The following is a 23,884-nucleotide window of genomic DNA, read 5'->3' on the forward strand; positions in this document are numbered from 1 at the left end:
CCAGTAGTATGGAGTGCTTTTGGCACTACAACACATGAAAGGGACTTTAGAAGGCATCAAATCCAACCCCCTCCTTTTATAGAAGAGGAAACTGAGGCCCAGAGGGACTAAGACACTTGTGCAAGGCAACAAAGAATTCCCAAGAAGAAGAATGACTGACTGTATTTTCCATAATTGTCATTTCTAATAGTGAGGATATGAGTATGGAGGACCACTTCAGGGAGCTGGGGAGGTTCATCCAGACCTCACTATGTCTGTTTGGTACAGTAGTTAAAGAACTCAACTTGGAGTCAAGGAGACCTGAGTTCAAATTCCACTTCAAATACATACTATCTTCATGACCCTGGACAAGTCACCTAACCTCTCCATGTTTCAGTTTCTGCATCTATAAACAGGGGACTGGAGATTAGAGCCTCTACAGCTTTAAATCTATGACCCTCTAAACCAAAATTCCTTTATCTTTTCATTAAGTTTTCTCTCCTATAGGAAGAATGAATCATAAGAGGTCATACTCCCTTCTGAAGAGCAAAAAGTAGGTAGGTGGCGTTGAGTGTCACAAGCCCAACTCATACTATACTGATTTTTATTCTCAAATTGTGTATTATCATAACACTTGTATGAGGAAATGTGGTAGAGTAGGAAGCACACTGGTCCTGGAATAAGAACGCTGTCATGGTTGGAGAGTCACATCGCCTTTCTGAGCTGTGGTTTTGGGATATCCCACTTAGAGGAAGAAATGTAAACACCTAAGTACAGTCAGGTACCGAGGTCACTAATCTTCACAGTCTCAAAAATTGCTGTTTGATCCAACCTGAGCTTGAGGAGGAGAATAAGTCACAGTAATATTTTCTCAACTTCTCCAAGACCTGACCATAGCTCCAAGACCTCTTAGCAAACTCTACCAGATGTTCAAACAACCCAGTAGACTATTCTGCTGCAGGATCCAAAAGTCGTGGTTGCCATAGGCTAGCAGGTACCCATCATTCTTGCAACCAAGAAGTAGACTGTCTTTTGTATAAAATGTCTTCTAAGCCTTGTTTAAGGTACCCTTTGGGAAAGGAAAATGGGTGTCCAGATTTATCACTAGCAGAAAAAGAGAGAAAAGTGCTTACCCAGGACCGGACACGGCATTGATTGGTCATCTCCACAGCTGATGCATTTACCATTCAGGTAATCTCGGTAGGTATCACAAGGGTAGGCAATGATGTCACAGTCTTTTTTCAGAGAAGATAGGTACAGGAAAACAGACCTCTGGTGGTCACATTTGAAATACTGCAAACCTTCATTGTAAATAAAAGGTTAGGGTTACGTTTAAGTACTGATGTTCACTTTACAGGCAATGGATACGTTTAACAGGGCAGGGTCCTCCACAGATGACTTACAGCTTCTTCTCTATCTCATGGCAAAGTAAGGAAAATATGAGGGAAGCGTCTGGAGATATCTGGTGCAGTATTTCACTCAACCAAAGACAGCCAAGGAGGAGTTCATGGTAGAAGCAGGGCTAGATGGTGCCTTAGCAGCCATCAAATCCAACCCCTTATTTTACTGATGAGAAAATTGAGGGACAGAAAAATCCAATGACTTGCCCAGACTCAAGTAGCCAGTAAATGATCTGAGGTAGGATTTGAACCCAGGTTTTTCTGACTCCAAGAAAGGTCTTCCTGAATTTGAGTCCCATATGCTCTTTACTATGTCATGCTGTTTCTCCAATAATCCGAGTGAGAGCCTTGATTATGGTGGGGTGAGTGGTGCTTTGCCAAAAGATGCCAAAATTTAGACAGTGGAAATTCAGCAAAGCAACAGAACCTAGCACCTAATTAGCAAGAGTAGCTAAAGTAGTTACCAGATATTGGTCTGGTTTCTCCTCTACTGGCTATACCTTAGGTGAGCATGTCCCCATCTTGGGCAATCCTACTTCCCCCCAGTGGGAGCCTCTTCAGCAGTGACCTCCATTAGGAGGTAGATGGAAGGACCCAAGGTCCCAAGGTTCTGCTGGAGGGCAAATAACAAAGCCCAGGGATCCTTAGGGTAAATCAGCAAGTCAGATGACAGTGCCTGGGAAGTCAAAGGTCATAGACACAGGACAGACAGTAAAGCCTAGAGGGCTCAATGACAGGGAAAAGGGCAAGGTCAACAATTCACAAGATTTGGTAACTGAGGGTCTATATGAGTTGAGGGAAAGCAAAGCATTGTGAATGCTCTGAAATTGCAAATACAGACAAGCGGAATGACCAAGGTGCCCTTAACAGAAAGAGGGAAGTCTGGAAGAGGAAATGATTTGGGGGAAAGATAAAGAAGGTGGTGGTGCACATGGTGAGCTTAACACATCTATGGGAGTGGCACCAGCTTCAAAATGTCCAGTGGGCAGTCGGGAAAGTGGGATTTCAACAAAGGAGAAAGAAAGGCCAGGGCTGAATCTAAAGCTGAAGTCACCTGCATCCTGAAGATACTTAAACCAGTTGGAGGTGATGAGGTCAACAAGAAAGAGAATGGAAGAAGAAGGGAAAGAGGACAGAGCCTTTCTCTTAGGGGGTATGTGTGCCTGCCCACACTCAGGGGATGTGATGTAGCCAATGAGATTCAGCAAAGGAGACTGAGAAAGAGCAGTCAGAGATGGAGGAGGATGGCTAAAACCCAGAGAAGAGAGGGAGCCCCTGAGGGAAGAGGCTGGTCAAGGGTGCCAAATGAAGGGGTCAGGAAGACAGGGACTGAGAAAAGACCACTGGGTTTGGCAATCAGGGGACTAGGGACACTTTGCAAGGAGCCTAAGTTTCTATCTGCCTTGATGGAATGAGTGCCCACATCAATGAGATCACAGGATTTCTTAGTTATCGAAGGACAGCCCAAACTGGCCATGTGACATTCTAGGGTGTATCCTATTTATCTCTGTATATGCCATATTCCCCACCCTTAGATGAGAAGCTCCTTGAGGGCAGGGACTGGATAATTTTTTATCCAGGAGGCTCTGGCAGTGGTTCCAGTGAACAAAAGCAAGTGAAAGCCCCCTCCCCCTCCTGCTAAGTCGAAAGAGAATGGGAGTCATTGAGGGTGAAGGAGGGAGGGTTTAGGTAAGGTCAGTCAGCAGGTGAGAAAAAGCTCAAGGATAAAATAAAATCTGCCTATGATAGAACAGAGGTTCCTGTAATGAAATAACAGAGTACAGACCCAGGTTCACATTTTGTTCAATAACATTAATACGATCACCAACCAAAGGTGCCTTCTGATGCAATGTTTATTATAATTTTCTAATTGCAAAGCATCTGTACTTACCACTAAATATTGTTTGGGGACAACCAGGTTGATCCAGTCCTCCATTTGGGTAGAAATCAATATTTCCTAATGACTCTTTGAAGCCCAGGACTACAAAAAATAAAGCAATCACCAAAATATGTTGGTTTTCTAGGATGCATTTAATTTATGCATGCTTTTAAACATGTTATTTTATCTTCAGAATAAGAAGCAGGCAGGACTGTTATTAGAATTAGCATTTCTATTAGTTATTAACATTCCTATTTTTCAAATAACAAAACTGAGGCTCAGGGATGTTCAGTGACTTCCCCCCAGACCACTTCCAGCTACTTGAAGATTCATGAACATAGCAAGCTTAAAAGCTACCCATTCCCCCCACCCAGAGAGTTCATTGGTACATCTGCCTGCATTTCTTCAAATTTGACAAATCCTCCAATACTCCCCAAGACATTTGATTAAAAATAACCTACAAGAGAGGTCATGTTTCCAACTCTTTTCAGAAGATGTGGGCTATGGTCCCAATTCTGACTTTGGGATCTCTCTCTTTCTGGGCCTCAGTTTTCCTATCTGTAAAATGAAAGGGTCAGACTAGATCAGGAGTTCTTAACCTGGGGTTTGTGAATCTGTTTTTAAAAAATATTTTGACAACTGTATTTCAGTAAAATTGGTTTCCTTTGTAATATGATGCATCTTACTTCATGCATTCTGAGAAGGGATCCCTAGCCTTCCAAAAAAAAAAAAACTCCAGGATACAAAAGCGCTTCAGAAGCCTTCAGACAAGAGCTTTTCACCTCTTACATTCTATGGGTCCCTGAACAGAGATTTTACCAACATAAAATAATTGAAAAGAAATAACCAGGCAGTTAAGAAACCAGGTCCAGTTTTGACATGTGGTTGGCACATCTGTCTCTACTACAGCAAAACATGTCAATCTCCATTTGAATTTATTAGTTATTTTAAGAGACACACCAGTCGTGGAAAAGCCACCCTCTTTGGGGGGTATAATGAACTAACTAAGTAAAATGAGCTGCCCAGTATTTCTCTCGCAGGCCCTTCATTCCACAAGCCTGGGATCTTGTCATTGACAATATTGTAAGTCACACAAGAAGATGTAGGCCAGGCCCCCCAAGCTGCACACAGAGCTGGACATTACACTGATCCTCTCCCGTCCTTCCCTTCCTGAGTTTTCCAGAGCTGGGGGTAAACAAAAACAAAAGCTAAGGCGGTACGTACGGTCAGTATCGGAATGAATGACATCGACAAACTGGGCGTCTGTGTGATCCAGCCGCTCATCGGGGGGTTTTCCACTGAAGAGGGGTCCTGCAGGATCCAGACCTGGAACAGAGTAGGAGGGAGCTTGGGGGGAATGCCCTCTCAGGGCTGCTTTGGGGGCTGACTTTCTCTGACAAGGTCTCCATCCTTTCGATAGCCCCCTGCATTGCTCACAGAGTGGGTGGGTGCTTTGGAGAAATGGCCCCACGGCCTTTCTGCCCAAATCAGAAGAATCGTCAGAGGATCTGAGATTCAGAGCTGGAAGAACTCATTGGATCCCCCAAGCTTTGATCCCAAACTGGTGGGATTTTGGCACTTATCCATCCAGCCCGATCCCTCTTTCTTTCCTTTTTTCTTCCTAATTTATGGAATAAAACAAGCAATTTCATAACATGCTACAAGAAAAAAGACAATTGCACGTGAAACTGCAAATCTGTTATTTACAACTTGCTATTCCCTCCAACTAAACAACAAAATCATCCTGTTATTTTCTTTTTCTCTTCCCTCCCCTCCCTAAAGATGGCTAACCTTAGATACAAATAGGGATATGTGTGTATATGCATATATGTATATCAATGTCTATATAAAAATGTGTTTGTGCATACATGTGAGTATGTGCATACATACATGTGTATGTGATGTATATATAAAGTACATGTGGTTGTGTGTGTGCATGTGTGTGTTTATGTGTGTGCATGTGTGTGAAGCAAGGCTTACGGTCTTTGAACAATGATGAAAGATGAGAGATGGAGAACACAGAAATGGAGAACATATATGTTCAAGAAAGCAGACTGGAGGGTTTAGGCTCCTGACAAAACTGTTAAATGTACAATTAGAGGGAGGAGAGGAGCAGCAAGCACAAGTGTGAGCACCGGAGCAGGGCTTCCTCCAGAACAGCTTAGGCAAGAGCCACCTGATTGCTTTTGACACGGTTGCTAACAGGTAAGTCGGAGAAATGCTGTAGACATGGGAGACCGCTGTAGATCCAGGCTGCAGTGAGGCATGGGCTAAGATTTCATGCTATTCTTAGGGATGAGGTGGGGAAACATGGGGTCCAGTGGTGATAGGTAGATTCAGAATTGTTTGAATACCCACAGATTCATCATCAATGCTTCCTAGTCATCTGAACGATAAGGAAATTGAGGCACAGAGGTTAAGGGACTTGCCCAGGGTCACACAGCTAGTCAGTGACTGAGGCTGGATTTCAAATCGTTTCTTCCTGACTCTCCTTGCCTAATATCCAATCCACCTCGCCTATGAATGTAATGACATACCATTGTGCAGTAAGAAGTAAAAAATGGAAAATTCAAAGAAACATGGGAAGATTTATGTGAACTGATAGAGAATGAAGTAAATTCATGTAGTAAAAAACATGCACAATAAGTATCATAAGATCACTAAAATGAAGCCAAACTCTGAGGGACTGAAATGATGATGAAAAATGAGAGGCAGAGATAGTGTCAGGACCAGAAGAACCTGGGTTCAAGTCCCACTGCTAACACATAGTGACTGTATGATCTTGAATAAACCATCTAATATCCAGATCTCCCTAACTCTCTAAACTGCAGAGGGGGTGCCGATCTGTATGGGGAGGGGGAGTTTTCTCCTGGGAGAGTTCCCTGTATCAATGAAATCAGTCTGTTCCTATGTCAATAAAGATAGACATAGATAGATGTATAGTATTTATTTATAGCATATGTCATACACACACATGCATACACATGTTTAATTAGCAGTTGGCCTTGCAGAGAGTCCTAGAGTCCAAACAGCATTGGGGCCTAAATGTCCATGAAACACAAAATAAGGCTGTGCCAGAGAAGGCCCCCAGAAGCCTTACCTGTAATTCTTCCGAGTTTCCCATCATACATCTGTCCAACAAATCCAGCTATATGGGCCCCCAGGCTGACTCCAATCATGTAAAAGTTGTCAAGAGATGCTCCGCTGACCTATGATTCCAAGAGGGAGTCACCATCAGCTGGGAAAGCTTCCTGGTTGCCCACTCCCTGCTTTTGCCCCAGGTCTTAATCCCTAACTCCTCCATAGCTCTCTTAGAGAAAACAAACACAGACCTCTTTTAAACACTGTGTAGGCCAAGCAAAATCTTCCAAACCAAAAAAGAAAAAATTGCAGCCCCACTGGTAGGTTGGCATTTGCACATCTATTTACCTCATCAGAGTAATTCAATCCAACAGGCAAGTATTAAGCACCTACTGTATGCAAGGTCTAGAGGGAGCTGGGTGGCACAGTGGGGAGAGTGCTGGAGGCGAACTCACAAAGACCCTCTCTAGCTGTGGGACCCTGGACACATCACTTAACCTTTCTCCGCTTCGCTTTCCTCTTCTGTGAAATGGGACTAATCATGGCCCTCAGGGTGCCACTGTGAGTATCTAATGACATATATTGTTTCTGGAGAGGACCAGGGATGGTGCAGCTGACATCTTGACTTGCTGGCACATTGGATTTAAGTGAGGCAGTCACACAGAATGTTCAGCCTCACTCTCCTCCAGTCATCGGATCCAGTGACGAGGCAAAGTCACGGCTCCCGGCAACGGTCCAGGATGCAGTGGGTGACCTCGGCCTCGCAGATGTCTAAGTGAGCTCTAAGCACCCACCGCAGCTGCTTTGATGATTTCACAGACTCCTCATCCGCCCATTCTACAGGGGGCACATCTTCACATGCTTGGGGTAGACAACCAACTCACCAACAGGTCTGAGGCCTGGCAGTTACGCCCAGACTGGCTCGGCCTGTGGGCCAAGATGTGCACAGCAGGTACTTTGTAATCCTGAAAGTGCTATAGATGTGAGCTGTTATTATCATACTATAATTATGTTTATTATATAATTATCATACCATATAATAATCTTTAAAAACCCAGTTTGGTGATTCTTGGCCCCTTGTCCCGTCACGGCAGAAGTCAAAGGCGCTCAGGCCTTGTTGCATTTTACTTTGCTTCGCGGGTTAACAGCCTTTTAATGAGAGGATTTGTCCAGCAAAACTTGGGTTCACTCACAAGGCTGCACTTGAGGGCCTAGAAAGTAACACGGCCTCAAGGCCGCAGGTTCCCCTCCCCTGCTCTAACCAGACACCAAAGAGATGGATGATCCAAAAGGAAAAGTGGGGGCTCCAGACTGAGAGGGCAAAGGGGGGATGAGGGGCGGCCCCCATCCTCTCCTGGAGTCCCCCAAACAGCAGAAGAAGCCAAGCGTGGCCTCTCTGTGGTGCACTTCTGGGATGGCGTGGCTGAGAGCCCCTTAAGATGGAAGGGCAATAAGGGGTTACAGTGGTGATGACAGTAGCTGGTGTTTATACAGCACCTAAGGCTTGCAAAACACTTCCCCCAACAGGCCTCAGAGGTAGGTGCCCTTCTTACCCCTGTCTTACAGATGAAGACACAGAGACTGAGGTGGGCAAGTCCCTGGCCCAGGGTCATCAGCTAGTGTCTGAGGCTGGATTTGAACTCAGGTCTTCCTGGTCCAGGCCTAGCGCTCCATCCACTATACCTCCTAAGTGTCTCCGACAGCATCAAATGCGGCTGAAAAGCTAGTAATTACAGTTAACACTGTTATCTACCACGAGCCCACAAAGCACTTGACAAAAGACTCACCAGATCCTCAGAACAACCCTGGAAGACAGGTGCTGTTCTTATCCCCATTTTACAGATGAGGAGGCTGAGGCAAGCAGAGGTTAAGTGATTGGTGAAGGTCACACAGCTAGTAAGAGTCTGAGGCAGGATTTGAACTCAGGACTTCCTCGATTCTAAGTTCAGCGCTCTGTGTCTAGGACACCAGGCTGTGTGAATGCAAGCACCATCCACATGGATGAGATTACTGTCTCATTACCCATCATGCATCTGAGCATGTGCTGGGGATTCAAAGGGAAAACAAAAAAGTCTCTCGCCTCAAGGAATGTTTAGTCTACTAGGAATAACAGTTGCAAAAGGTTTCCATAGGAAGGGACATGTGAGCTGAGCCTTGAAAGATTCCATGAGGAAGGGATGAGAAGGAAGGGCATCCCAGGCATGGGGAACAGCCTAGGCAAAGGTGCAGAGATGGGAGAGAAGCAGCAAGTCTACCTGGAATGCAGAGGGCATGAAAAGGAGCCAAGCACACCCAGCATGCTAGGCTCTCAAGATCTCAAGTCCTGCACAAGTGGAGGAGATTCCATTTTTTTTCTAACAGGCAATAGGGAGTCTTTCTTGATCAGAAGAATGACATGCTCTAGGAACGATATTTTGACACTGTATGGAGGACAGACTGGAAGCCAGGAGACCAATTAGGAAACTATTGGAATAACATGAAAGTCCACGAGGGGATGGGATCAGGGATAGGCCAAAAGGTCAGCTACAGAGGGAAGACAGGAGAAAGACACTGGCCCTTAGGATGCTGAGGAGGGAGGTGAAGAACATCATTACACCTAGGGGCAGCTAGGTGGCGCCATAGCTGGGCCTGGAGTCAAGAAGCCATCTCCCTGGTCTAGATGTGTGACCCTAGGCAAGTCACTTCACCCTATTTACCTCAGTTTACCCATCTGTAAAATGAGCTGGAAAAGGAAATAGTAAAATACTTTTTTAAAAAAAAACTATTCTTTTGTATTGGTATTTTCACCTTTTTTTTTTTTTTTTACCAATAAAACTCCAACTGGGTTTGTTTTTTTAACCAATGTTTTGTTTAGGGGACTTTTTTACCAGTATTTTTACTGATGAAACCCCAACCGGGATCATGTCAGACACAACTGAAAAATGACTTAACAAATTTGCACCTTCTCCGAAGGGAAGGAGAGGAGAGAGGGAAGTGGGTGTCAAGGACCTTCTTCTACCCTCCCCCTGCTCCCCCAAACACCATACATCTCCTATGTTCTTCAAACATCAGCCAGCTCAGACCCTTCCTGGTGCCTACAACTCCGTTCACTCCCTACAGGATTATGAGCTCCCCAAAAGCAGAAGCAATGCTGTTGTATCATAAACTGCACACATTGTTAAGAGGACCTGAGTTCAAATCTAGCTTCAGACACTTACTAGCTGTATGACCCTGGGCAAGTCACTCAGTCCTGATTTCCTCCCCAAAAAGGCACACTGTACATTTTTGTACTTAGGGACAGATTTTCTTGTGACTTCTTCACTCACACAAACAGCCTTCTTACCAGCATCTGGTCGATCTTTCCCTTTAAGATTTCGGCCACCTGCCAGGTATAACTGGAGGCAATGTTGTATACCAGATTTGTGGCTCCTCGATTCCAGTCGACCACAACGACATTCATGTCTTCGACATGGATCAGGCCCTCAACCAGGTCACACAGCCAGACTGGTTGGGAGCCCGTTGGTCTGTAGCCGTGGATGATGAAAGTGGTTTTCTTGGTCATGTTGAAGCTCCTAGGAAAGGGATCCTCAAGGACCTTGGCGCAGGTGAAATTGTCTGTATACAGCAGGAGCCTCACCTGGAGGCTGGTGCCTGCTATTGCACTGTGAAAGCTGAGCGTTGTGAATTTGTGACATTCTTCATCTGTGTCTGCAAGTCAGAAGGAAAAGAGGAGAGATTAGAACAGCTCTCCCCAGGGTGGAGGGCTGGCCCTGCTCCAGAGCCAAGGGACCTTGCAGGTCACGTCCTCCAACTGCCTCGTTTGACAGATTTGGAAACTGAGGCCCGGAGAGCTGAACGACACATGCCAGAGGCAGGATTTAGACCCAGGCTCACTGGCTTTAACACTAGTGTTCTTCCCATTTTGCCATGATGTTTCTTGGGCAAGTCATCTAACAGAGTCTCCTCACCTATAAAATGGTAACTCTTATAATAACTACCAGAACTTTTCTTTTTTTTTTTTAAATTAAATTTTATGTTTATTTTTAGTTTACATCATTCATTTCCACAAGATTTTGAGTTACGAATTATCTCCCCATCTTTCCCCTACCCACCACCCCAAAACAGTGATCCCACTATATACCCCCCTCCCCCAATCTGCTCTCTCCTATATCCTCCTCCATCCCCCCTCTGACTTTCCAGTAGGGAATGGTGGATCTCTATGCCCCAGTGCCTGTATATCTTATTTCCCAGTTGCATGTAAAAAAAAAAATTATTTTAAACATTTAATTTTAAAACTTTGAATTCCAGATTATTTCCCTTCCTCCTTCATCCCCCATACTTACTGGGAAGATAAGCAATTCAATATAGGTTGTACATGTGTACCTATGCAGAACATTTCCATAGTGGACATATTGTGAAAGACTGACTATATTTCCCTCCCTCCTATCCCTCCCCCCACTTGTTCTATTCTCTACTTTGACCTTGTCCCTTTTCAAAAGTGGGTGCTTCCAACTTCCCTCCCCCTGTAATGTAATGCCAAGGAAAGGCAATTTCCCAAGGTTCAGAATACCAGCATAGGTGTTCTCCATTTTATTCAGTGACAAACCAAGAACAGAGAAGATCAAAACATGACATCATTCAAAATACAGCATTTACTAAATGTGATTAAATAATCTCCAAGGACTACCCCACCCCAGGACCTTCCAATCATTCAATCAATTACAAAGTCCCAGTTCTAAATACTACTCTACCCCTAGGCTGTACCTTCATTTAGTCCACCACAAAGCCCTTCTTCTCAAATGGAGATTAGTTTCCAAACATAAGTAAAATACCTTCATTTGTTCAATCACAGAGCACAAAAAGGTCAAAAGTTCCCCACCCCTGGATCACAATTGAATCTACCCCAGAGTTACATCAAGTTTAAGCACAGCACTTAATACCCAAAGGGAGGTCTTTTCTTCATCTTGACAAGAGGCAAGTTCTCAGCAATCTTTGTTCCTGGGGAGATAAGGCTTAGCAAGGCCACAAGATACATTGCCAGTCTCTTCATTAATTCATCCTCTGTCTGCAGAACAGTCCTAGAACCCCTGAAAACATTAGCAAAACCCTCTCCCAGGATTTCTGTAAACATACAACAAGAAAATCCTTCTTCAGGGCTTCTGAACCAACAGAAAGGTTCCCAGACCCCTGCAACAACAGCACTGTCCTTCACCAGTGGACAGTATTCACTCTCTGTCTGCAGGACAGTCTCAGGGCTTCTTAGCCAACAGCCAGGTTCCAGGACTTCTTCAACAGGACTGTCTTTCACCAGTGGACAAATCTGGCAAAAGAACATCAAAACAGACAGACAAAGTACCAGCAAAACAGCCATGTCTCCTCAGTCCTTGGCAGATCACGGGGCAGGTCTCAAAAGTCCAGGGCAATTCAAAGCGGCCCTCAACAATCCTCTCAGTCTCTCTCTGCCTCCACGAGGTGCTGCTTCCAAAAAGTTCTTCTGCCTCTCTCTTGTCTCTCCAAATCTACGTCACCAGCTCCTCCCAGTTCAGGACTTTCTTTTCACATCAACAAGTCCATCCCACAGGTGGGATTAACAAACACTGGGTTTTAACACAATCAATTTGAAAACCAAGCCAATACAGGGGAATCTTTAATTGCCATTACTATCACACCCCCCCAATCTGCTGTCCCCTCCATCATCCCCCTCTCATTCCCTTCTCCCCCATTCTCCTGTAGGGCGAGATACCCTATTTAGTGTATATGTCATTCCCCCCCAGCCAAATTCAATGAGAGTAAAGTTGACCCATTCCCTTTTGCCTTCCTGTTCTTCCCTTCCATTGTAACAGTTTTCCCTTGCCTCTTCTATATTTACCCCATTCTGTCTCTCCCCATCTCCTCTCATTATATTTCTCTCACCTCTCAATTTCACCTTTTAAGTATCATCCCCTCCTATTCAACTGGTCCTGTACCATCTGTCTATGTATACCCGTACACATATATACACACATTCACATATGTATTCATATGCCCATATACACACATGCATGTATGTATACATACATACATACATATACACATTTATATTCCCTTCAACTGTTCTCATTCTGAGAAAAGTTTCATAAGTTACAATTATCGTTTTTCCATGTAGGGATGTGAATAGTTAGACTTTGATAAGTTCCTTATGATTTCTTTTCCCTGTTTACCTTCTCTTGCTTCTTGTATCTGAATGTCTAATTTTCTATTCAACTCTGGTTTTTTCATCAAGAATGCTTGAAAGTCCTCTATTTCATTGAATGACCATGTTTTCCCCTGAAACATGATACTCAGTTTTGCTGAGTAGGTGATTCTTGGTTTTAATCCCAGCTCCTTTGACTTCTGGAACATCATATTCCAAGCCCTTCAATCTCTCAGTGTAGAAGCTGCCAGATCCTGTGTTATCCTGATTGTATTTCCACAATATTCAAATTGTTTATTTTTGGCTGCTTGTAACGTTTTCTCCTTGATCTGGGAACTCCAGAACCCAGCTATAATATTCCTCGGAGTTTTCTTTTTGGGATCTTTTTCAGGAGGTGATTGGTAGATTCTTTCAACCTCTATTTTGCCCTCTGGTTCTAAAACGTCAGGGCAATTTTCCTTGAGAATTTCTTGAAAGATGATTTCTAGGTTCTTTTTTTCTAATCATGGCTTTCAGGTAGTCCAATAATTTTTAAATTATCTCTCCTGGATCTATTTTTCAGGTCAGTGGTTTCCCCAATGAGATATTTCACATTGCCTTCTAGTTTTTCATTTGTTTGGATCTCTTTAATAATATTTTTATTTCTCATAAAGTCACTAGCTGCCATTTTCCATTCTAATTCTGAAGGAATTATTTTCTTCAGTGAGATTTTGAGATAATTTTTCCATTTGGCAAATTCAGCTTTTTAAGGCATTATTCTCCTCATTGCCTTTTTGAGCCTCTTTTGACATTTGAATTCATCTATTTTTTAAGGTGTTCTTTTCTTTTCTTTTTTTTACCTTTTTTGGAGGGCAATTGGGGTTAAATAACTTGCCCAAGGTTACATGGCTAGTTTCTTTTTGTGCGGGTGTTAAGTGTCTGAGACCAGAACTGAACTCAGGTCCTCCTGACTCTGGGGCTGGTGCTTTACTCACTGTGCCACCTAGTCGCCCCAAGGTGTCATTTTTCTTCAGTCAGGTTGTTAACTCTCTTTTCACGGTTTTCTTGCATCATTCTCATTTCTCTTCCCAATTTTTCCTCCACTTCTCTTATTTGGTTTTCAAAATCCTTCTTAAGCTCCTCTATGGCCTGTAATCAATTCATATTTTTCTTGGAAGTTTTTGGTGAAGGAGTTCTGGCTTTGTTTTCTTCCTCCTGTTCCATGTTTTGATCCTTTTTGTCCACAAAAAAGGAATCCAAAGTCAGATTGCTGTGCTTGCTTTGCTTCCTTTGCTTGCTCATGTTGCCAGTCAATTACTTGACTTTTGAGCTTTTTGCCACAGTAGAACTCTGCTTCCAGAGAGGAGAGCTTTGTCCCAAATTTCTGGGGTTTTCACAGCTGCCAGAGCTATTAGTTGGCTGCCCTCTCTGAAGCCTCCACTGGCTCTGGCACCTGGTCACCCACACCAGGACCTCTACCCTAGACAGCAATCCAGATCCAAGCAGGTTAAAGCAAGAGCAATTACCCCTCAGAATAGTTGCTTGGTCCTCCTACAATCTGCAGGCAAGGAGCTCTGAAGCAGACACACAGCGGCAGCCACTGCACTTCAGCTGCTTCTCCCTCCAGGGACAGAGGCCAGACGGCACTCGCAGACCCCCTGTTCCCAAAGTCCACTGACCTCTCACTTTGTCTTTGGCATTTACAGGTTGATAATTCTGGAAACCTCCACAGCTGCTGGTGATCCACTTTCCCCAAAGTCCCTCCAGCTGGGGCTAATTTGGCTGCCCTGGGGCTAAAATTGCTGGGCTCTGCTCCCAGCACACTGCAATGGACCCTTCCTGCTGGCCTGATGGGCTATGTTCAGCGGGAGGTTTGTTTCTCTCTGTCACTTTGTGGGTTTTGTAGCCCTAAAGTTTGTTTAGAATCATTTTTTATAGGTGTTTGAGGTGGTTAATGGGGGAGCACATGGAGTTCTGCTTCTATGCTGCCATCTTCCAGAGCTTTTCTAAAGAACATATTTGGCCAACATATAGTACATTGTAAATAAAAGTTATTATTTTTCTGAAAAATAGTCCTTCTTCCTGGAGCATTTTTTATATGGCTCTGTTTTGAATTGAGGGGTGGCTAGGTGACGATGTGGGTAGAGCACCGGGCCCAGATTCACGGAAGAGCTGAGTTCAAGTCCAGCCTCAGGTAACTGACTAGCTGTGTGACCCTGGGCAAATCACTTCATCGTTTGCCTGATTTTCCTCATCTATACAATGTGCTAGAGAAGGAAATGGAAAGGCCAACAAAAAGCCCAATGGGGTCATGAAGAATTGTATATGACTGAAAAATTGCTCAATAGCAACAACAACCCGGGATAGGAACTTGAGGGAACAACAGGGGCACGTGACAGTTTTGTTCCCTTTTGGTTTTGTCTGCGTTAAAGAACGAATGGAAGGGGCGGCCAGGTGGTGCAGTAAATAGAGCATGGGACCTGGAGTCAGGAGGACTTGAGTTTGGATCCGGCCTCAGACCCTTAACACAACAATTAGCCATGTAACCTTGGGTAAGTCACTTAACCCCAATTGCCCTACCTTCCCCCCTCCAAAAAAAAAAGCAAAGAACCAAGGGATCCTGGGCATGTTTATGGGCAGAGAGTTAGAAGGTCGGAGAGAAGAAGCTGATCAGGTGAAGTTAGCCAGAGATGCCAGGTGTCTCTGGTCACCACCACACCTTTTCTACTGTCCTGTGCCCCTTTCAGGGACTGAGATCTCCACTTTGAGAAGGATTGATCTCATTTGTTTCCAAACGAGGCTACATTCCATAAAGAGTGCATTTTTCCTGGAGAGGCACTATCTCTCCACGAACTGACTTCCTTCATCCCAACAGCACTCCTTTCTTAGGTACACAGTTGGCAGCAGAGATGGGATGATCGATCCAAGAACACCCAAGAAGTCAACGTCTACATGAGACAGAGGCCCTGCTAGCTATTAGTACAATCCTCAACACTACTCTGAACATTTTTAAGAAGCATTGAGTGAGAGAAAGGGAGAGGGAGAAGCAGCAGGTAGAACCAGGGAAGACCCAGCTGAGCTAGTCCTGCTGTGAAATGAGGGAATGAAAAAGCATTTATTAAGCACCTACTGTTTGTCAGGTCCCAGGCTTAGCATAGCCACCAGTAATACAGAGATGAAACTGCCCTGCCCTTGAGCTTACATTCTAGTGGGGGGTAGTGGGGAGCTATGGTCTGAGGAGTCACAAGGATAGTGAATGGAACAAAATACATTAATACCTGATATTTACCTTATATAGCAAAAAGAGACCATGAAGTCTTGTAGAGAGTTTGCAGGGCACTTTTCATGATACTTTTCCTATATCATTTCATTTGAAGCTTACAACAGTCCCATGAGGTAGGTTCTGAAAGGATCTTATTATGCCATTTTCCATATGAGGAAACTGAGGCTCAGAAAGGCTAAATAATTCATCATTAGCTACAGAGCTGGAAATGTCTGAGGCAGGATAGGACTTCCCATCTTCCTGACCCCAAGCCCAGTGCTGTGGCCAATACGCCAAGCTGCTCCTCCCCAGTAGCTTCATGACCATGGGCAAGTCACCTAACCTCTAAGTGTTCCAGAAAGAACCTGTATCTGGTTCCCTGTGCTGATAAAGTCCTGGCTGGCCCCTGAAGAGCACAAGATAATGCAGTGCTGCGGAGGCTGAGAGAGAAGGGAGAATGTCAAATTAGCTAACTGTTTTCTATTTACTTTGTCTTATTTTCAATTTTATCTTTTGTTGTTTTTTTTTTAAAGTTCTGTGTTTAAAAAAACAACAAACACTTTTAAAGCATCTTCTCTACTTCTGCTCCTGTTCCTGAGTAGCAGGACTCTTGGAACAAATCACAGAACCCTCACTCCCTGGCCCACAATAAATTCATTCTGGCAGGCAGTGAATTAGAGATTTTAGAACCTTGCACAGAGAGAGCCTTCTCCAATGGCTTTCTTGATAAGAATGGTTGGAAATAGACAGACAGAAATGTTTACTTGAGTACCCCAGATTGGCTATATCTCTGCAACTTCAATTCAGCTAATTACACAAGGACATGGGGCTTTGTTATTAGGTAACTAGCAATATGCCTGTTAATGTGGGAGATATAAAAGAATCATGGTCTCAAAGACAGAGAAGATCTCAGTTCCCAAGAGCTCAATGATCATTTCCTGTACTTCTAAACATCCAGCCCTAGTCTCTCTCCTGAGTGTCTGTTCTGAATCACCAGCTACCAAATAGATACTTCCAGCTGACTATCCCCATGGGCATATTGACCTCAATGTGTTCAAACCAGAATGCCTTATCTTTTCCTCCACACCCACTCATCTTCCAAACTTCTTTTATGAAGAAAGATTTCTTTTATGGATACACTAGCCTTCTCTGTCACACTGGTTCACAACCTGGTCTTCCAGTTCTCCCTCACATATGACATTACAACCCTCCCCCATCTCTGGCCCTTTATACAAACTGCCCCCCCCAGGCTAGAATATACTCTCTACCTCTGTCTTTTTGAAACCCTAATGCCCTTCAAAGTCCAACTCAAGTTTGAACACATGTTCTGATCCAATGTGCAAAGGATGAAAAATAAATGCTTGTTGAATTGAAATGAATTGAGTTGTGGAAAGAACAAAGAATAAATGCTTATTGGGTTGAATAGAATGGAATGGAACTATGGAAAGAATGTGGGACAAATGTTTCTAGAATTGCAGCTTGAATGCATAATCCATGTGTTGATTGCATTGAACTGAAGACATTTTGTGTTCACAGGTCTTTTCCAGCAGCAGAAAGGGCCTAATTCTTGGCATATCTTTGTATTGCTAAAGTGGTCACTCACTACATCTTCAGGGTGTACAGCCTCTTTCTTCCCTTTGTAATCTAAAACTTGCTAAGTTACAAGCCAATGTTGATCTGGTCATGCCGAGAAGGCACGGCGCAACACAGGTGGATAAAACATGCTAAACAGGTTTTCTAAAGCTGTGCCTTTCCCACAGCAGTTTATCTGATACTTGGTGCACTAATCTTTTTTATTTGGTCTTTATACCCCAGTTCCTTCTAGGTGTGACCTGATGATCATAGGAGAAGCTAAGGTTCAGACCCCCTTCTAAACCTGTCTAGTTGCATCTCCTGTTCTGGATCTGGCTTCCTGCTTCGTGTTCAACATTTACATGAACACACACATATACATTTATGCATCAACTAATCAATAAACATTTATTGAGCACCTGTTATATACCAGGCACTATTCCAAGTGCTACAGATACAAAGAGAGGCGAAAGACAGTCCCTGCCCTCAATGCGCTTACCAGCAGGCAGCATGACCTGAGTGCTTCGTGCAAGCAGACAAATTGGGAAAACACCTCATAGACATGACTCCCTCTGATGACTGTGAGTGAGATTTGAGCTCAGGTTAGACCTTGTGTTGCTCATCATTGACATCTCTGATTTGGTCAGACTGATAAGAAAATCCCATGGACTGGGGAAAGCCCAAGCTAGGGACCGGCTTACATTGGCTGAGGAGACTCTCACACACACACACACACACACATGTAATAGTAATTTATACAGTGGGGCATAAACTGCTTGCCTCACACCAACCTGGAGAGAGGGGTTGTGTTAGTAGGGTTACCCCCATTTTACAAGTAAGAAAATTGAGGCTCAGAGGAATAAGATGTGAGATACCTAATAAGTGCTCAGAGCCAGATCTTCTCTTTTCCAAGCCACGTGTTCTTTCCGCCACACCACATAGCCACCCCTATGTCGACGTTTTTTTGAATAGGGAGGAGACTATATTGGGAGAGCGTATTGCCTAAGTCATAGGATCATGGGACTTAGAATCATTCAGAGCTGGAGAGGACCTGAGGGGCCATCTAATCTAACCACTTCATTTTACAGAAAAGGAAACTGTGACCTAAAGAGAAGACATCACAGAATCATCAGATCACAAAGCTAGGAGTCCTCAGGGACCACCTGGACCAACTGCCTCATTTACAAGTGAGGAAACAGACCCAGTGGGGATGTGCCCAGTGCTACCCAGGTAACAAGTGACAGAGTCAGGATCTTACCAGAGAATTCTGAGAATGGAGTCTAGGGAAGGAGAAATGAAGAAAGAAGAAAAAAGAGAGGTAGAAGGAAGAAACCCAGGAAGGCTTTGCTGTTCTTTGATTTCTATAAAAGAGGGAATGAGAGCAAAAAGAAATGTGGATCTGAGAGGTAAAAGCCCTAAATTGGAGTCCCAGCAATGTATAATATCCATAGCATGATTTTGTGAAATGGATCTCTCCTATTGCTGTTTTAAATTTTTATTTTTAACATTCACTTCTTCAAATTTTGAGTTCTGAGTTCTCTCCCTCCCCCTGTCCCTCCCCCACTCATTGAGAAGGCAAGCATGTGACATCATTTATATACGAGAAATCATGAAAAAGATATTTCCATGTTAAGTCATTCCTCCCCTCCAAAACAAGCAAAAAAGCAAGAAAAATAAAGTTTTAAAAATTATGCTTCCCTATGGTGTATTTTTGCAGAACAAATTAACTTCAGTAGCCAAGGTGTGCCTGTATTTGGTATTAATAGAAGTAAGATAGTTCCTAAATTGGGCTCAGGACGTCTGGGGGGGGGGGGCACATTTCCCCTTTCCTGTGACAGTTGAGGGTACATCCCTATTCTTTTCCTGCTTTATGATGAAACAAGATCCTATACCTGAAACTGTCAGAGTTCTGGCCTCCCAAGAAAAGGCCAGGCCATGACTCACCCTCCCCCAGCTCTGGAATTACCCACATCCTTATCTCACACTACAGTTGGAGTTGGAGTCACCTGAGCCACACCCAGGGCCTCCTTCCTGCTGGGCCCTGTCTCTGTTCTCCCCCTCCTCCAAATCTGTAGTCCAGACCTGAGAAGGACTCTTCCTCCTCTCCCAGAGCTTGGCCTACTAACATCCTCAGTTTTCTTCTAGGTGTAATTCCAATGACTTCTGGCATATGTTGAATCTCCTGTTCCATTATGAGCTCCTGGCCTTTATCTGGTAGTTTCGAGATGGGTGGTTTCAGAAACCAAGTGGTTTCTGAGGCCCCTCCTAGTTCCAAATCTAAGGACCAGGCACTGCCTGAGTCCCAGTTTTCCAATGTCTTATTCCATCCTGGGCATTCCCAGCATCCAGCACAGTGCTCAGATTAAGCTAGAAGCTTAATGTTGTTGGTTTTGGTCAGTGGTGTCGGACCCCATTGGGGGTTTTCTTGGCAAAGATAGTGGAATGGTTTGCCATTCCCTTCTCCAGTTCATTTCATAGATGAAAAAACAGAGGCAAGCAGGGTGAAGTGACTTGGCCAGGATCACACAGCTAACAAGGATCTGAGAATGGATTGGAACTCAGGTCTTCTTGACTCCAGGTTCAGCACTCTCTCCACTGTACCCCCAACTGTCTGGGAGCAAATTCAAATATATTCATGTGTGTGTGTGTGTGTGTGTGTGTGTGTGTGTACATACACACTTAAAATGCCTTGCAAACCTTAAAGCTATATATCTGCTGCTTCTTCTTATTAAATATTATTGTTTACAAATATTTGCTGAATTCACAGGATATGGAAAAGTGACCTTCTTTCACCTACATGCTAGATTTTAAGCACCTACTATGTGCCAAGAACTATGCTAAATGCCAGGGACAAAAAGATAAAAATTAAGCAGCCCCTTCTATCAAGAAGCTTATTAATTGGGAAGATAATAAGTACATAGAGAATGTTCTACAATAGAAATACCCAAGGTAATTTGGGGGGGAGGTGCTAGGGGATCTGGGGGCATCAGGAAAGGCCCCACATAGAAGGAGGCAGAAGCTGAGCTTTGAAGGAAACTAAAGGATTAGAAGTGAAAAGGGAAGAAAGACAGTTCAGGCACCACCTGGTGCAGAGGCGTGGGGATGGAAGGAAAATTGAATGTCATATTCGAAAAGGACAGAAAAGCATTTATTAAGCTTCTACTTTGCACTAGGCACAGATATTAACTCAATTGATCCTCATAACAACCTTGTCACTCTAAGGTGGGTACCTTTATGTGTTCCATTTGACAGTTGAGGCAACTGATGAAGACAGAATCTAAGTAGTTAAAAGGCAAGCTTAGGGGGTGGCTAGGTGATACAGTGAATAGAACACCAGCCCTGGAGTCAGGAGGACCTGAGTTCAAACCCAGCCTCAGACACTTAAAACTAGCCATGTGACCTTGGGCAAGTCACTTAACCCCAATTTCCCTGCCTTCCCCCCTCCAAAAAAAAGTTAAAAAAAAAGGTAAGCTTAGGATCACACAAATCATATACATCTGAAGCCATATTTAAACTTGAGTCTTCCTGAGTCCAGGCCCTGTTCACTGAACCCCCTTGCTGTGTAATCCTCCTGAGTAACAGTGAGAGGTTCAATCAACTTGCTGTTGCTGGGAAATATTTACTAAATATTAGATCAAACAGCACCACTTTCTACCGTGTGATCTTGGAGAAGTCATTTTTCCTTCCTCAGCCTCAGTTTCTTCCTTTTTTAAACAAGGGGTTTGGCATTGATTTTAAGATTCCTTAGAAAAGTCCCTTAGAGCTATAACCTTCTGGGATTCTCTAATCATTAAACCTTCTAATATTTACTGAGTTCTGGGAACCACATCTTCAGTTCAAAATACAAGCCCACACAGTTCCTCTTCTCAACTGTTGATGGGGAAGGGGATTAGTTTCCAAAAGTTTAAGAAAGAAAATGGACTCAGAGCAAAATGTCTGGCCCTGACACCAATGTCAGAATAAAAAAAGGATTGTGAATGTAGGCAGCCACATTCCTGGGATACAACCTGGCTTTTTCATTTGTGTCCTAAACCTGTGATTTCATCATTATAGAGAATCCTTGATGAGGAAACTCCTATTAAGATAGGGATAGTTTCATTCTTTGTGTCCCCAAAGCCTAGTACTGGCATACAGCAGGCACTTAATAAATGCTTGTCAATCAACTGATCAAATGCTTAGCAATTTATAGTCTTTCCTGAGAGATTCCTGTTAAAAATACCATCAATGAGTCAAATCTGAAGAATTTTGTGAATTTGGTAGAAACACATCTCAGGGAGCTTGGTTCTAAGGATGAGCAGGGATCTCAGAGGACCTCAGAACTGACCCAGCCCACCTCCTCAACCCCCACCCATCCCAAGGGAGAAGAAAGAAGAGACTCACTAAGGAATATCACATTCCCTCGGAGCTTGCTGCTTGGAGACTTCTTATTTGAATTACAAACTGGTCTCCCCCTTTCCCCCCCACTTTCCTCCCCTTCCCCCCTAGGATGCCAATATTTTCTCCCATTCCTAGCCCTTCATGTAGGAGTAGGCAGATGCCCCACCATCCTCACAATTTCAAGACAAAGAAAGGAGGGGCCAATAAAAAAGATAAAAGATTTGAAATCATTAGGACAAGATTATTTCGATTTCTTGTTGATTGTAATTAATTTCTGGTGAAACTTTGCCTTACCTTATAGTCACAGAGTGGCAACAATGTTGGCTCTGATATCTTACTGGTTTGTTTCATTCAAATGTATCAATGGGTAAGGAGAAAACTGAAACACTTTGTGATATGAATTCTCTAACGACTGATGAGGCTGTCAGAAATACTCCTGGCCTGATTTCACAGAGGCAGGAAAACAGTGATAAAATTTAAGGGCTCAGTATGAGCTAGGCAGGAAGACCTGAATTCAAATGTAGCCTCAGACATTTGCTAGCTGTGTGACCCTGGGCAAGTCACTTTAACCTCTGTTTGCCTCAGTTTCCCCATCTGTAAAATGGAGACAATAATAGCCTTGCCTTACAGAATCATTCTGAGGACCAAAAGAGATAAGATTTGTAAAGCATCTGGCACATAGTAGGTGCTATATAAATGGGAACTATTTCTATTATTATTAGCCAAGCAAGTCAGATGTACTGGCGCCCTTTTGGGGCAGTAACACCTACATTCCCTATCTGTACCAATCTCACGAAATACCATTGCTTGTAGAAGGATGTACATATTCAGCAACTTTATAACTATCTTGGTAAACTTATATTTCTTTTTTTTAACTGTATGTAACAGACATACGTGATTTCTTGTAAAAAATACTGATGATAATACCTATGTAAAGGTATTTTACTCCTCTCTCCTAACTTAGAGCATTTTCACTGGCTCTCCCACAATCCCTCTGGCCTCACTTCCGCTTCTTGGTTTCGATGGCTCCCCTCAGAAACTCAGTCCAAATTCCACTTTCACCAGAAGACTTTCCTGGTCTCTCTCCTCCCTCCACCTCCCCAAGATGCTAGCACCTTTCCTCTGAGATTACCTTCCATCCCTCTGTATATAGTATATAATTATTTTTGCATTTGCCTCCCCTATTAAAAGGTAAATTTCTTGAAGGCAGGACTGATTTTGCTTTTTAAAAAAAATCACCAGTGTTCAGGGCAGTGACTGACACAGAATAAGGGCTTAAAAAAATGCTTATTGACAGAATCTGCACTTCCAGCTATAATACACACCTGACCATCCCTGCCCTTCCTTGGAAAATCCCACACTCCTAGCCTGTCTCCTAATAGGCATGCCAACGCACTGACATTAAAGTCTGCATTGCTCTAGCATTTGGAGTACTCTCTGAGATGAAGCAAGGACAAGCTAGAAATCTGTATGAACAGACTGAACCTGGTCAAAGTGTCTAAGTTTAAATCTTATTATTTCAATATGTGTTTGAATCATAGGGAATGCTTGGATTTTTAGTTGTTTTATTTAGAGGAGATTCCCAAGGGATTCGGTTGCATGATAGAACACCTACTGTAGACCATTAGATTCAAACTTGATCAAATTTCTTGGAATCTGGAAAGCCATGCGGATTTTAGCTATGAAAGGCAATCCCGTTTTAAATGTTGTATCTATCTTGAAGGGGCCACAAGTCAGTCTAAGGAAAGGAAAAAAGAAGGAAAATCATAGTTTTCTTTTTTTTAAGAAAACTTCTTTGTTAATTGTATCATTTCACAAAGCTTCCCCTGCAGATGTTTAAGATACAAAATACAACAGCCTAACAATCATTTTCATCTAAAAATGAAATCAATATTTTTTTCTTTAAAACCCTTTAAGCAAAAATCTTACCCGAGATCACCGGCCACACCAAGCAGATAATGATGAGGAATCTCACCATGGGGAAAGGCAAAGGGGAGGGCTGGCTTCCCTACTGTCTCCCCGCTCCAGATTCGAAAGCTCCCTCAGCCTCAGTTTGGATAGCTGAGGTAAAGGCGGAGTGACAGCAGGAAGTTACCGAGCAGCCTGTGAATGAGAAGGTTGGCCTCACTCACCTGGCCAGATCTCTAACTCCTCCTCTTTTTAAAGAAAAGTCACCCTCCCACTCCCATCCCCACCCCCATCCC

The 23,884-nt window shown here is 43.5% G+C and overlaps 1 protein-coding gene across 3 annotated transcripts in view; it reads right to left on the minus strand.

Moving 5' to 3' along the window:
• LIPH (lipase H) overlaps positions 1 to 23,814 on the minus strand; it is a 32,927-nt gene extending 9,113 nt beyond the window's left edge. For 2 of the 3 annotated variants that reach the window (XM_069089367.1, XM_069089369.1), the window contains exons 1-6: positions 23,610 to 23,814; positions 9,662 to 10,026; positions 6,359 to 6,467; positions 4,483 to 4,605; positions 3,271 to 3,360; positions 1,113 to 1,280 (exon numbers count right to left, since the gene is read on the minus strand). In XM_069089367.1, the coding sequence (XP_068945468.1) occupies positions 1,113 to 1,280; positions 3,271 to 3,360; positions 4,483 to 4,605; positions 6,359 to 6,467; positions 9,662 to 10,026; positions 23,610 to 23,658 (904 nt within the window). In that variant the 5' untranslated portion in view covers positions 23,659 to 23,814. The remainder of the gene's footprint in view (positions 1 to 1,112; positions 1,281 to 3,270; positions 3,361 to 4,482; positions 4,606 to 6,358; positions 6,468 to 9,661; positions 10,027 to 23,609) is intronic. The other variant, XM_069089368.1, reaches the window with a different exon arrangement.
• Between the last annotated feature and the right edge of the window lie 70 nt (positions 23,815 to 23,884).

This window comes from Petaurus breviceps, unplaced genomic scaffold, assembly GCF_028583685.1.
Source record: "Petaurus breviceps papuanus isolate PSGF00001 unplaced genomic scaffold, PetGlider_PUasm1.0 186, whole genome shotgun sequence".
Taxonomy (NCBI): domain Eukaryota; kingdom Metazoa; phylum Chordata; class Mammalia; order Diprotodontia; family Petauridae; genus Petaurus; species Petaurus breviceps.